Source organism: Mastigoproctus giganteus, chromosome 2 (assembly GCF_048544385.1).
Source record: "Mastigoproctus giganteus isolate SK-2022 chromosome 2, ASM4854438v1, whole genome shotgun sequence".
Taxonomy (NCBI): Eukaryota; Metazoa; Arthropoda; class Arachnida; order Uropygi; family Thelyphonidae; genus Mastigoproctus; species Mastigoproctus giganteus.
Window position 1 is genome coordinate 204,801,911 of NC_143576.1, and position 14,258 is coordinate 204,816,168.

Genomic DNA, 14,258 nt, shown 5'->3' on the forward strand with positions numbered 1-14,258 from the left:
TATCATTATAAGGCCATTATATTATTAATTATATTAACATTAATGATATCCAATTTTTTGCAAATAACTTGGAGTGCAAAAACGAGTGTAAGTACCATTTCATATTTAGAATGTTACTTTTATGTAAAAAATCATGGTAGTGGTCTGCAGGATTCAAAATTGAGTTTAGTGGTCCGAGGGATTCAAAATTTTGAGTTTAGTGATCCGTGAGGTCCGAAAAGTTGGCAACTGCAGCTCTAGAAGGTACAGTTTCTTTGGCTTTCCCCACATATGTGCACGTCCATTCTAACCCCCCCCCACACAAAAGGATGTTTGTTTGTTATTTAGGAGCATTAGCAACTAAGGCCATATTGCTCCAGGAATATGCGGTGGTCATTCCCTGACCTTTCCGCATCCTCCGTATTTGGTGGTGATGGGCTCGAACCCCGGTCTAATCAAGAAGCGTGTGCTACGCACTGCTGCTCCTTCCCACCTGGCTATGGAGGCACCCCCAAAAGGATGACTTATCAGAACATATCATATCCTGCCAGAGGCCCAGTAGACCATAACTATACTCCTATTGCCATTGGAAATTGGCAGTGTATAAGTGGTTTGTGCAGTTCCCTCTTGACTGCTTTTGTGGTTGCTCACAGTCTACTGTTGCTTGTTTGGTGCATTTTGCAGATATACCTGCAACTGAATGTACTTCATTAGTTACTAAAATGATATCTTTCCATCTCATACCATTTATTATCACCTTTCAGAGAGTTCCTTATGACATGTTAGAGTTGAATCTTCTTTATCACAAATTGGATTACAATTCCAAAGTTGTGGAATTATCATTGTAATCCAACAATTACAATTCCAAAACTAGAGAACCACTGGGATATGCACATGCTAACAACGAATTACATACATGTGTATCTCTTCCTGCTTTGAAAACTTGTAGAGCCTTGGTACCCAAGTGTTACCACTATTCTTCAACCAGCTATACTTCCCACACAGTTGACATGCTCCTGGTCTATTTTGTTGTTTTACCTCTTATATCCCACTAGACCAATAGTGTTATTATTATTATTATTATTTTGATGTTTTCCATCCAGAAGCACCCTTCTTCAATCATGTACTATTTCATTAGAAGAATGACTCCCCCTTCCTACCCCTTCTTTTCATACCTGTCTATTTTCTACTCACTGCACATTCAGTGCTTAAATTCATCATTCCTCATACTACATTTCCATTATACCTATTAAGTCAGTATCTACCAAACTGACTGATAATTTGAATTAGTATTAGTATTAGCAATGGCCACATGGTGCAAGGAAGTCTATGGCTTATGCTGCACCAGCCAAAAAAAGGAAAAAATATAATAAGAAGAAAATTTTAAAAAATAAATACAGTTGAACTTGGTTATAATTAGCATCAAGGGACCGACAAAATTTCCTTATTATAACCATTACTCACTATATCCGTGATGAATTAAATCTGCCTCCTATTTTTTTAAATTCTCAACAACTTGATAAAAAGATAGATTCAAAAAACAAAAGAAATATTGGAGAGGAAAAAATAATACAATATTAGCATATATCTACATATTATTTGTATTAATGTGCGGTTTTTATTTTATTTTGTATTCGGTTTTTAAATCAATCCAGCCAACTGTTGTTACATACAAAATTGTCGTGTCAAAATTGTTTAGCAAATTTTTCCGCTTAGGCATCCAAGATCTGATCGTCTATTGAAAATCCAGCCCTTCTTTGTGTAGCAAACCATTGAAGCAATGCTTGATTGGCATTTGTAACCTCGCAATTTCTAATTTTTTTTTTTAATCAGTTACGTTATTTTTTAATCAGTTATGTTCTTTACCAGTGCCGATATGTAAAAATGTTTATTCTTCCACAATGGCATAACTGTTGAAGAGGGCAAAAACTTTTTACACACTTCAACATTTTTTGCACCAGATTCTAACTCATGAATTTTGACTTTTTCATGAATCGAGAGACACTTTCTTTTGTTAGTAAACATGTTTCCAAAAGAAGGGTTTGTTTCTAACTGATTTTATTTAAAATGAGAGTAAAGTGATCAGCACACAAAGTTCTTAGAAGTCCCAAAATGCATACAAAGGTCTTAGACATCCCACTGACAAAATTCTTAGAAGTTCCGAAATGCATACATACAAAGTTCTTAGGCGTCCCATTGACAAAATTCTTAAAAGTCCCAAAATAAATTTATGGTTCAGTGAATACAAGACCATCTGTAAATAGGGTAATGCAACAAGCAGAACACCAATGCACTACTGTATAGCTCCACCCCCTAAAAGACAAGGTTCTAAACCAGCCACTAATCCAATGCGATATGGGTGGTCATAAATGCTGTCACCCTTTTCATTTTTGTCTATTCCAAGAATTGTTTTTTTGACCCTGAGCAATTAAGAATGTTTGCATAGTTACCAAAATTTGTATGGTATATCCATGTAGTACAATCGTTATAATAGTGAGTGACTGTATGGGAATACATGTAAATTAAAATCATTATGGCTTTTTGCTCATTACAGCCGTGATATCATTATTTCTGTGCTTGCTATAACCAAGTTCGACTGTAATTAATAAAAGAAAAGGAAATAGCAATCCAGAAGCTGAAATTTTCAGAACTGAAGCCTTTCTTGGTAAGAGCATCCCTTTGTTCTGCTCACCAATCTCATTCTCTGTACTCGTTCCAGTATCTCCATATTCTTCCTAAAATGAGGCTTCAAGACCTGTATGCACTACTCAAGATGTGGCCTGACCATTGCCTTATACAATAGGATAATCACCTCCTTATCCCTGCTAGAAAAATTTCTGTATATCATTGACAACACCCCATGAGCTGTACTGTGCTGGCAGCCTATCTGCATTGCTTAGAGAACTTTCTATCTGACTGCACAATTATGCGTGGGTCTTTTTCATTTTTCACTACCCTGAGCGTAATACCACACAGTTGTTATGTTACTCTGCAGTTGCTTCTACCCATATGCAGTACTTTGCATCTGTCATTGTTAAACTTCAGTTGCCATTTCTCAATCCATCTGCCTAACTTTTCTTGATCCTGTTGCAATAGCATACCATCGTTACTGTCATTAACCTCCCTGTCAGCCTTTGTTTCATCTGCAAACTTGGACATGAAGCCTGATATACCTTCATCAATATCAATGATAAATATAGAAAACAACAGTGGCCCAACACTAGACCCTGAGGAGATAATGTTCAAGTTTGCAGATGATACAAAGATTGGCAGGGTGGTTGGTGGTTAATGACAGCAATGATGGTATGCTACTGCAACAGGATCTAGTAAGGTTAGGCAAATAGGCTGAGAAATAGCAACTGAAGTTTAACACTGATGATTGCAAAGTACTATACGGGTAGCAGTGACCCCAGAATAACGTATCAACTGTGTGGTACTACACTCAGGGTAGTGGAAAATGAAAAAGACCTGGGGATAATTGTGCAGTGAGATATGAGGTTCTCTGGAACATACAAACATGCTGCCAGGACAACTCATGAGGTTTTGTCAATGATATACAGGAATTTTGCTAGAATGGATAAGGAGGTGATTATCCCATTGTATAAGTCAATGATCAGGCCACATCTTGAGTACTACATACAGGTCTGGAGGCTTAATTTTAGGAAGGATGTGGAGCTGCTGGATCGAGTACAGAGAAGGGCAATGAGATTGGTGAGTGGAACAAAGGGGTGCCTTACCAAGAAAGGCTTCAGTTCTGCAAATTACAGCATCTGGAGACTAGGCATCTGTAATGTGATCTGTTTGAGGTGTTTAAGGCTTTGAATAGATTCAGTAGCTCAATGCCGATGGGATTCTTCCTCTTGCTCAGATCACACACGAGGGGCACAAATTCAAATGAGGAAGGTCAGTTGCAGAACAGATGTGAGGAAGTTTGCCTTTAGCCAGCAGGTGGTTGATTGCTGGAACAAATTTCCATCTGTTGTTGTGGAAGTTGATAGTTTAAATAAATTCAAGGAAGAACTAGACAAACTATTGGAAGGAATGAATAGGTGAAATAGGATGTGTGTTTTTTTTTTTTTTTTTTTTTTTTTTTTTTAACTATGCTGTATAAGCTTGCTTTCTTGATTCATTTGCCACTACTAATGCTAATGATAAAACTTACATTCATTCAACAGTGCCTCAAGAACTGGTTAGCAACTTGGCTATTTTGTTAATTGAAAATGGCATTGCCAGTGGATTGAACTGTAATAAAATTATAGACTATTTTGCATTAAGTAAAGCTCACAATTTTTTTTTATAAATTATTCTTTTATTAGCTTAGAACATTAACTAGTCAGATTTTTATAATTACCAGTTTTAAGTTATTACTCAATATTTTTTTTGAATTATTAATTCATTATTCTGTCATAGTCCTAAAAATATTTTTGTTCATTTTAAATCAAAGTGTTTTTGGTTTTTTTTTTTTTTTGGAGAGGGGGAGAGAATATGTGAACAAACTAGTTTTCCACTGCAAGTCATGTGGGGGATGGGTAGAAAATAACATGGTTAAATTTAGATGGATCCTTCTGGCAGCATGTCCCCTTCAGTCCCACAAGCTCTAAGTCCAAGCATGATCCCTGGCCAGTATTTTAAGCTTCCCCAGCTTATAAAAGGGAAATTGGGGCACAGTTTCTGTTACCCAATTTCCTTTTTTCATTAGTTTTTATAGAATTGCATTTCTTTATTACCGGCAGGGAGCATGAGGTGCACACAGGTTGAGGAATTAGTTATGAATTATGAGCTATGAGTTATGAGTTATGAACTATGAGTTAGTTCACATGGTTTGTTGTAGGGAGGGGAGAAAGAAAATATAAATTGTTGCCTTGAATACAGAAATATCTCTTCTTGGCAATGAACAGAAATATAAGATAAGCAGAATCAAGGATAATTAGGAAAAAGGAGAATTAAGTTTTTCTTTGTTTAATTCATTTAAAACTATTAAAATCATCTCACTCACCTACATTTTCAGCTTTATCATCTTGAGGGGTAACGGTAACATCATTATCCTACAAGATTTGGAAATAAAATTTCATGTAAAAATATTAATAAAAAAAAAGTAATAATATATCTTAAATGTATATTTTGCTGAAATTATGGTATGTGTAATCATTTTACCAAATACACTTTTATTATCTCTTAATAAAAAACTAACAGAACAAGCTTCCCTGCAAAATTCTCAGATTTATATTTATGGCAAAGGTAAAGAAAGCCTGCACGAGAAGCATGCAAAAGTTTGATGAAATTTACCGGTAAAAGTACTTTGCCGTAATGGCATTTGTATTGTTGCTCGCTTGGTAAACAGACGGTGGGTGTTATCGGTCAGGTGTAGAAATTGAATCCCATGGGAGATTGAAACCCTCCCAAAGTGGAGGGGTAACCTGACCGTTTTTCTTTAGAATCACTGGTGGACTAGTGGATAAATTGTTAATTAAGAAAAAAAAAGGCAAAGGAAGCACACACGAGAAGCACGGCAAGCTTCGAAAAAGTTTACTGGTGAAACTACGTTACGAACATTTTTTACGACGCCAGAACTTCCAATATCTGTTCGTGATTCAATTAGTTAACTCAATTAGTGATTCTAAAGAAAATAGGTCAGGTTACCCCCCTCCACTTTTGAGGGTTTCAAGCTCCCATGGGATTTCTACTCCAGACCAATAACATCCACCATCTGTTTACCAAGTGAGCAACAATACAAATGCCGTTATGGCAAAGTACTTTACCAGAAAATTTCATCGAACTTTTGCATGCTTCTCATGCAGGCTTTCTTTACCTTAGCCCCAATAAGAAACAATCATTGCAAAAAAATTAGTTATCAAGGAACCAGCTAATTATATCATAACATCATCCTTGAGTACTGAAATAGCTTACTGATATTGGGAAACATGCAGGCTTGATAAGATACGCATGCCTGTTTCCTCAGCTATCAATCATCTTGCTTCTATTATTTATTAATTCTGGTTGGGTGGGAAATCATTCTGATCATGTTTATTTGCTATTTCACATTCAAAAACCCTCTATTCCCACAGGAGTAACTTGCTGCTTTCCAAAATAAATTTTCTGGTACAGTTTTATTGTATAAAAATAAAATAAACTGTACCAAAGAAACTAATAAAAATTCAAGAAACTTTATGAATGGGCATAAAAAGCACCCTCAGTCTTGTACTGAGCAATATCCTAATCTAAAATCTTTTTTTGATCTCCTTTGAGTCAGTCTCATAACCCCATTCTGTCATATTCATTTCCTATCTTTACTGTTCTTCCAACTTTAAGAATCACTCTGAAGTTTTTGACTTTCTTTTGTTGAATGTCAACTTTTTCATCTATTTTCCTTGTGACTTTAATGTTCCTAAATCCATCTGGATTCCATTTTCCAAATGTGCTGACCAAGCTGGTAGGAATCGATTTTTTTTTGCTATCAATAATCACCAGATATGGATCCTTCATTTACGTACAAGAATATCAGACAATCCTAACCATCCACCTTTTCCTTATCCAGCAACCCTTCAAGTACACAGTCATTGTGATTCATCCTTCAAATAAAATAATCTCAACTCACTGATGATCTCTTGTCATGCAAAGCCTCACTCTCATGGTCATTCCTAGCCTTGTGTTGTTTGTTATTACAACAGTGATAAATGGGTAAGGCAGATTTGTACAAGTTTGATTTTTGTAGGGAGCCATGTCATAACTGTGATTTTCTTATATAGCAACAATACACACAATACAGTGTGTATTGTGTCTTTAGTAATAATCTAAAAAAAATGCCAAAAGCACAGTCAATTTGAATATTTCTTGCTGAGATTTTTTTTCTGACCAATGTAACATTTTTCTCCATAGAGTCTTCTTCATTTTTAATTTTCATAATCTAAGTGTTTGTTTTAATTACACATTCCAATATTCACATTCCACCCTTCAGAACTTATAATACTGCTACATCTGAATGTTTCTGAATAAAATTTTATTTTTCTTATTGTGGCTACTGTATTATGACTACTTAAAAAATAAATTGCTATCTCACAGTTACGGTGATGCTGCCATCACTACCACTCATATCACAGTTTACTAGTAGTTACTACAACCATATATAGAATGCCCATGAAATATTTTTACAATTTTAATCTCTTAAAATCTACCTAGATTCCCATGAGAGGGTACTATGTAAATAAATGGGCTGGAATTACAGGAAAAAATTCTTAGCTGTATTAGTTTCTGGATGAAAGGCAGGAGACAAAAGGTGGTCATAAGTGGACAAACCATATAATGTAGCAGCATAGTCAGTGAAAATATAATAATAACAGGCCTCAGGGCATATTAAAGAGACAAATCTCTGACATACAATTATTTTCTTAGTGTCCTTGCTCAACTTTTGCTCCTAATTTCTAAAGTTATGGACTGGCATGAGACATTATCATATCTCTGCCTTTTTTAGATCAACAGGCCTTAAGACCCCACATACCATGTGGGGTCTTAAGGCCTGTTGATCTAAAATGCTTTTTATTCATTTGAGCTCATGGTTCTCACTGTGCATTGTGTTATGTGGATACTTCAAGTAAATTTTTTTACAATTTTAATCTCTTAAAATCTACCTAGATTCCCATGAGAGGGTACTATATAAATAAATGGGCTGGAATAAATGGGCTGGATATGTGGATACTTCAAGTAAATTTTTACATAAAGGAGAATATTATCTTCTTAATTTCAAATGTACACATTTTAAATTCATTTAATTAAGCAATACTTTTTTCTGTTATAATAAACATATAAATGTTTTCTTATATTGTTATTGTTAAGTATGATTCCAAATGACTCAATGCATTAACACTTCTTATGGAGAAAGGTACAAAAAATACATACTATGTAATATCCCTTAAATCAGAACTTTTTATAGGGAACCAGTTGTTAAGATTTTGGCAGCTCATCACTTTATACAGACATTTCAAGTGGTTGCTGGAGAGCTCAAATATTATATCATACTGTAATTATACTGTTTTTCTTCATTAGATATCATGATTACCATTTATATTACATCATGTAACTTCACAAACTCATATAAACTGGAGAAATAAACAGCATAAATGTAAACAAGCAGTACAAGACGTGTAACTTTTTTTTTTTTTTTTTTTTTTGAATTGACAAGTCTCGTGACTCGAGAACATGTCTCACAAAAATAAAAAATCTAAGAACAAGTAAGTTTTACATTTTCATCACACAAGTAGTTAAAAGGGATGGAAACTGCAAGGTGAGGGTCTCTTGACTCACATCATTCTATTCTGGCTGGTTTGTTCTTTTAAGAGGTCATTAGAAACATAAATTTGAGAAATGCTTCACTAGATATTTCTAAATCACCTTTAATTGTATTTGGAATGAAGGCCTTCTACAGGGCCAGCGCTAGGGGTGCGCAAGTGAGGCATTTGCCACAGTCGTTGCTTCAAATAGGCACCACACTGTTAATAAAAAATGTTTTACATTTAACATTCAATATAAAATTTATACTTTCTCTCTATCCAAAATACAAAATATCTTTTCTTATTTATTGTACTTATTTATTGTACTATTTACAATTATACAAATGTACCACAGCAATAGATACAGTAATCCATAATCCCTTAATGATGTTGAGTGCAGAAATATATGCTTGTGTACTGTTAGTCGGACCATAAAATTCTGGTAATCACCCTTGTAATGCTGAGTGCAGGCATTGATTATTCAATCAAAAGTGTAGGTATGAAAGCTTAAAATTTAATTACAGTAAACATTCACACCTCACCCTCTTGCATTTAAGGACAATTATTTAAGAAAGAAATATAGTTAGGGTAGGATGTTACATGGTTGTTTTCCATTAAGATTATTACTATAATTAATACCACTCATATACCATGTGAAATTAATTAATAATATAGTTTATTAAGCTAATTGCCTAAACCACTATACATTTAAGGTGACGTTTCAGGCATCTTACCATCATCAGACCATACTGTGGAGGGGCAGAAAATAGTCCAGATATCCAGAGGAGTGGCCCACATACAGCACCCCCCAGAACCAGCCTGCACACCAACCCTAAAATCTGTTTCTTAGTGAAATTAAAAAATACTTACTTAAAATTTATGAATGCTTTTTAAAAAACACGTTTTATATTTTTAGTTGGGAAAATATTAATTTGTTGATTAAGCACTAATGTGAAATTAAAAATATTTATTTAAAATTCATAAAATACTTTAAAAAAAAAAGTATTTTATGGTGGGGGAAATACAACAAATTTTATTTTGTTGATTAAGCAGTATTAATTTGTTGATAAAAAATAACTGTGTTCAAATTACATTCTAATACCACATTTTCAATGTTGTAAATAAATGTCTTATTAGGACAGTAGTTAGGGAATTTACCCATAAGGCACATGGACCTCTGAATCCCACCACAAAAATAAAAATTACTTTTATGTAAAAATCACGTGGCACCATCCAGTAGCAAAATTAAATTAAATTTTAAAAAATTGTGGCAAAAAATAGCAGAGTAGAGATAACGTCATCACTTATACGTCATTTGTGCAAAGGATCATGGGAGACAAAATCAGTTCAAACTGCCATATTGGTGATGCCAAACAAGTGGCGGCAGCAACAAGTAAAATCGGTTCAAATCACCACCCTTAGCCATTAAAAGGTTTTGCCTCAGGTGCCAAAAATACTAGCACCGGCCCTGGCCTTCTATATACTATATAAATTCTCATCCTTTATTCTACAATTATATATATATAGTGATTTGCCACTTGTCATGTGTTCACAAAAAAGGTCTGAGGAGTTTTGAAGACTGAAATAATTCTCTATAATGTTATTTTTACCCCACTCAGATTTATGTTGTCTCAGGTGGAAGTGTAAATTTCATCTTTCACAGAAACTTGAAATCTTTCTTTCATGCACTGGCAAACTCTAGAATGCACTTTGATCTACATGATATTATTAAAAAGAGACTGCTTAATGAATTGCCAATGAATCCTACTTAGTAATAGCCATATAGTGCAAGGGAGCCACAGAGGCGCTTGCTGAACTGTCTGGAAAAAAAAAAAAGAGTAGAAAAGAGTAAATAAACAAATTATTTGCTCCCCCACATAGGTAACTATCCAGTTTCCCTTTGAATTTATTCAAATTGACAGCCTCAACTACCTGCAAAGGCAACCTCTTCCAGCAATCAGCGACTTGCTGGCTAAAAGAAAACTTCCTACAATCTAGTCTAAACCTCTTCCCCTGTAATTTGAGTTTAAGCCCCCGAGTTCTGGAATTCTCTATCTATAACAGTGAAAATTCCACTCCACCATTCATTTTACTAACCCCTCTCAGAGCCTTATAAACCTCAATCAGGTCACCTCTGAGGTGCTTGATTGACAAGCACTATAAAATCGTGCTTAGCTTTTTTTACATAATCTGAGTCTTTCCTCATATGGTCACCCTTTTGCTGATCTTACCATGTGAGTTGCCCATCTTTGGACCCTTTCAAGAAGCTCAATATCTTTTTCAGATGAAGTCTCCATACTTGAACACACTATTCCCAATGTGGTCTTACAACTGTCTTACTTAAAATAGATTAATGTTATTACTTAGAATGCTGCAAATTGTGAACTGGCCCTGGGAATCTACAATCTGCTAGAATATACTCAGAAATATATCAAAATAGTTCAAACCGATGACTAAAATTTGATTGATTTAATTTGATTCAAATTTTACTAAAATTTGACTTTTAGAGAGTGGTTTGAGACCACTCTCTAAAAAGATCCCATAAGTGAATCAGATTAAATCACAAAAAAATAAAAGTGAGAGAAAAAGAAGAAAAGATAGCCAGCAGTGTCTCATCTCCTCAGAAAAGCTACAAGATCCCGACGACCACAAACTTAGCATTTTCATGACCATTTTAAATAAAACCAACTTCTTGAAATTATTCTTCATTTATGGAATTCAAATATATCTTGGTGAGACAGAATAGAGGTAAATCTACTAGGAATCTGCAGGAATCAAGTAATCAACTACAGGAATCATGGGCAAGACCTAGAAAAATTAAGAAGATTGGAAATAATTGTACAATCCAACATGAAGTTCTCTGCACAATGCAGACAGGCTGCTTCTAGTCAATGATATACAAGAATGCTGCCATCAGGGAGAAAAAGATGATTATCCCATTGTATAAGGCAATGGTTAGACCACAACTTGAGCATTGCATTCAGATCTGGAAGCTTCATTTTAAGAATGATGTGGGTCTGTTAGAATGGGTGCAGAGAAGAGCAGCCAGATTAGTAAAGAGGGTACTCTTACCACAAAAGGCTTCAGTTCTGAAAATTGCAGTGCTTGGAAACTTGCAAGGAGACCTGACTGAAGTATTTGAGGCTGGGCACCTGATGTCACTCACACCTTCAATTTTAACAAAGATACTGGCATGGCATGTATGTGATCCTCTTCATTTTAATTATAAAAATTTTATATTTAGCTTTTTTACTGAATTGAAAATTGTGATCTATTATTATTTGCTAAACTCAATTAAAAATATTGAATGAAAATAAATGAGAGAAACCAATATAATAATAAAAAAAAGTTTTTATCATATTTTTTATGGTCACTGATTCCCCCCAGTCTGAAACCAAGATGCTCATGTGGTACCTGGCAGACACAACATCAATGCCTGTATTTTTGTTAGCTGTTTATGTTTAGCCAGCAAAATAAAAGCTCCACAAGATTAGACACCTGCTGCTGGTATCTTATAGGCACCACGTAGGAGTGGGAGCTGCCTAGAAAAAGGTAGCCATTTTGCTTACCCAGAGCATGTTAAACACCAAACAAAATTCAATGTCTTGTAATTCATAGTATACTGAAATGGAAACAGAAAATACTGTATATATAACCAGTTAGAGAATATCGGTAGGCAAAAATACACAGGAGGATTTTATATAAGAATTTAAAAAAGTAACAGAAAAATTTTAAAAAGTTAAGCCTATCATGTGCCATGTTAGCAGTGGAAGGTTATATGGATTGAGTAAATTTTAAAAAGAATTAGACATACTGTTAGAAAGGATGAACAAATGGAGTAGTGTGTGTGTGTGTGTTTCTGGTTGATGCTTTCAAAATTTGCCAGTACTACTATTAATGATAATAAATGATCAGACAATAGCTTATGGCAGAGTTTGTTAAAGAGTTCATCAAACATTAATGTATTTTGATAAACAGAGCAATATGGATGATTCCCATAGTGTTGTTAGAATATAATACATGAGATTTGTGGGTTAAACAGAAAACTGTTGTCAAGCTTCAAATTATGAAATCAATTTTAACAGAAAACACAACAAATATTGTTCCAAGTCATGGATTGGTAGAATTTACAAAAAAAAAAAAAAAAAAAAAAAAAGGCATTAAATGATAAACCAATAATTCTCCTTCCTTCATCCTTCTCTTCCCAACATTCCTATCCACTACAGACAAGGGGTGGAAAAAATAATGGAAACACTTGATTGAAAGTAATAGCTTTTGTAATGGCTGTATGATGTATTTATGAGCATACAATAATGATTTTTTTTTTTTTTGTTCCTGCATGAAGGAAAGATGATAAAAGCTAATGTTTATTTAGAGGTGATATAAAAAAGTACATGCAGAAAATGACCAATCTGTATGAATTCCAAAGAAGTAAAACTGTTGGTGTACATTTAGCAGGGGCATCAGTGACTAAAACTTCTGATTTGTTTAATGTATCTAGAAAAACTGTATCGAAAGTGATGTCTGTATTCACCAAATATGGAAAAACAATATCTGATAGGATGAATTGTGGTAGAAAATTGAAAACCAAAAAACTGAAAAAAATCGAAAGAGACCACCACACACTGAAAAGGATTCTAACCTGGAACAAAAAAATACTGCCTCAAAAATAACTGCAGAACTTAATGTGAATCTCAGAAATCCATTTTATAGTAAAACGGTTTGGTGAGAACTTCATAAAGCTTAAATTTATGGCATAACTACTATTGCCAAGCCACTTGTTACTGACAGTAATGCAAGAAAGAGGATGCAATGATGTTGTTGTTGTTGTTATTTGGTTTTTAGGAGCATTAGCAATTAAGGCCATATTGCTCCGGGGATATGCAGTGGTCATTCCCTGACCTTTCCGCATCCTCCGTATTTGGTGGTCACAGGCTCGAACCCCAGTCTAATCAAGAAGTGTGTGCAACACACTGCTGCTCCTGCCCACCTGGCTACGGAGGTGCCAATGCAATGATGTAAGCAAAACAAAAACTGAACACTTGATAATTGGAAATACAGTCGGTCCTCGTATAACACGTGTTTACATTACACGAATTCGATCATACACGGTTTATAAATAGGGGAACGTTATCTTATATAACACGAACCGAATTCGCTTATACACGATTCGCCTGTGTTTACAGGAAATGGCAGTCGAACGCGGAATCACCCCAACTGAACGCAACACGATAGTAATGAAGAAGAAGATTCTGAAAATGTATTTATGTGTTTTATATCAGTGAAGGAGAAACACATTTCACCATAATAATGTAAAAACCAACACAATTCCAGTTATCGATATAATAGCAAATGCAATTAGATGGAGTTTACTACCAGTTTATAACAGATTCCACTAGCAGAAACGCAACTGGAAATTGTTTTTATTGTTTTATGGTAGTAACCCCCAGAAATGTGCTTTAGTAAAATGTGAGGTGTTAATAGTGTATCTCGGACTTTACGGTGTTGTTTATTCAGTTGCTGCACGCGCGCAGCTTTGTTTATGTGTATCAAGCGTGCCTCCTCGTTTTGTAATTGTGCTTTATTCCCTAAAAATGAGTAAAATACTAAAAGGGTGTGAAAAGGAAGCGTTCTGGCTAAGACACTGCAGATTCAGTGAAAAAAAAAAGCAATATCGATAAACAGAGGCGGACTGGATCAAAAATTCTTAACCGGGAAAATTTATAGTGGCCTCATACTACGGTTTATGGCCAAAATCACACCGGCCTCCGGCCCACCGTGGTTTCCCCCGTAAGGCTTCTGTCCGCCTCTGTCGATAGAGAAAAAATATGAAATTGTGAAACGCTTTGAGCGAAATGAAAGACCATGTGATATTGCACGTGCTACAGACCTAAATGAGGCAACGCCGAGAATTACAAAGAATGCAGAGAAAATAAAAACAACTTTCATAGCAGGAACAACTCAGTGTAATTAAAATCCATTAGATTAAGACACAAGAATTGGAAGAGATGGAAC

General features: G+C 34.8%; 1 protein-coding gene across 1 annotated transcript in view; it reads right to left on the minus strand.

Moving 5' to 3' along the window:
* Nucleotides 1-14,258, minus strand: part of LOC150089952 (uncharacterized) — a 144,314-nt gene that overhangs the window by 68,035 nt on the left and 62,021 nt on the right. The window contains exon 5 of the mRNA XM_090368920.1: nt 4,976-5,024. Coding sequence (XP_090225046.1) covers nt 4,976-5,024 — 49 coding nt within the window. The remainder of the gene's footprint in view (nt 1-4,975; nt 5,025-14,258) is intronic.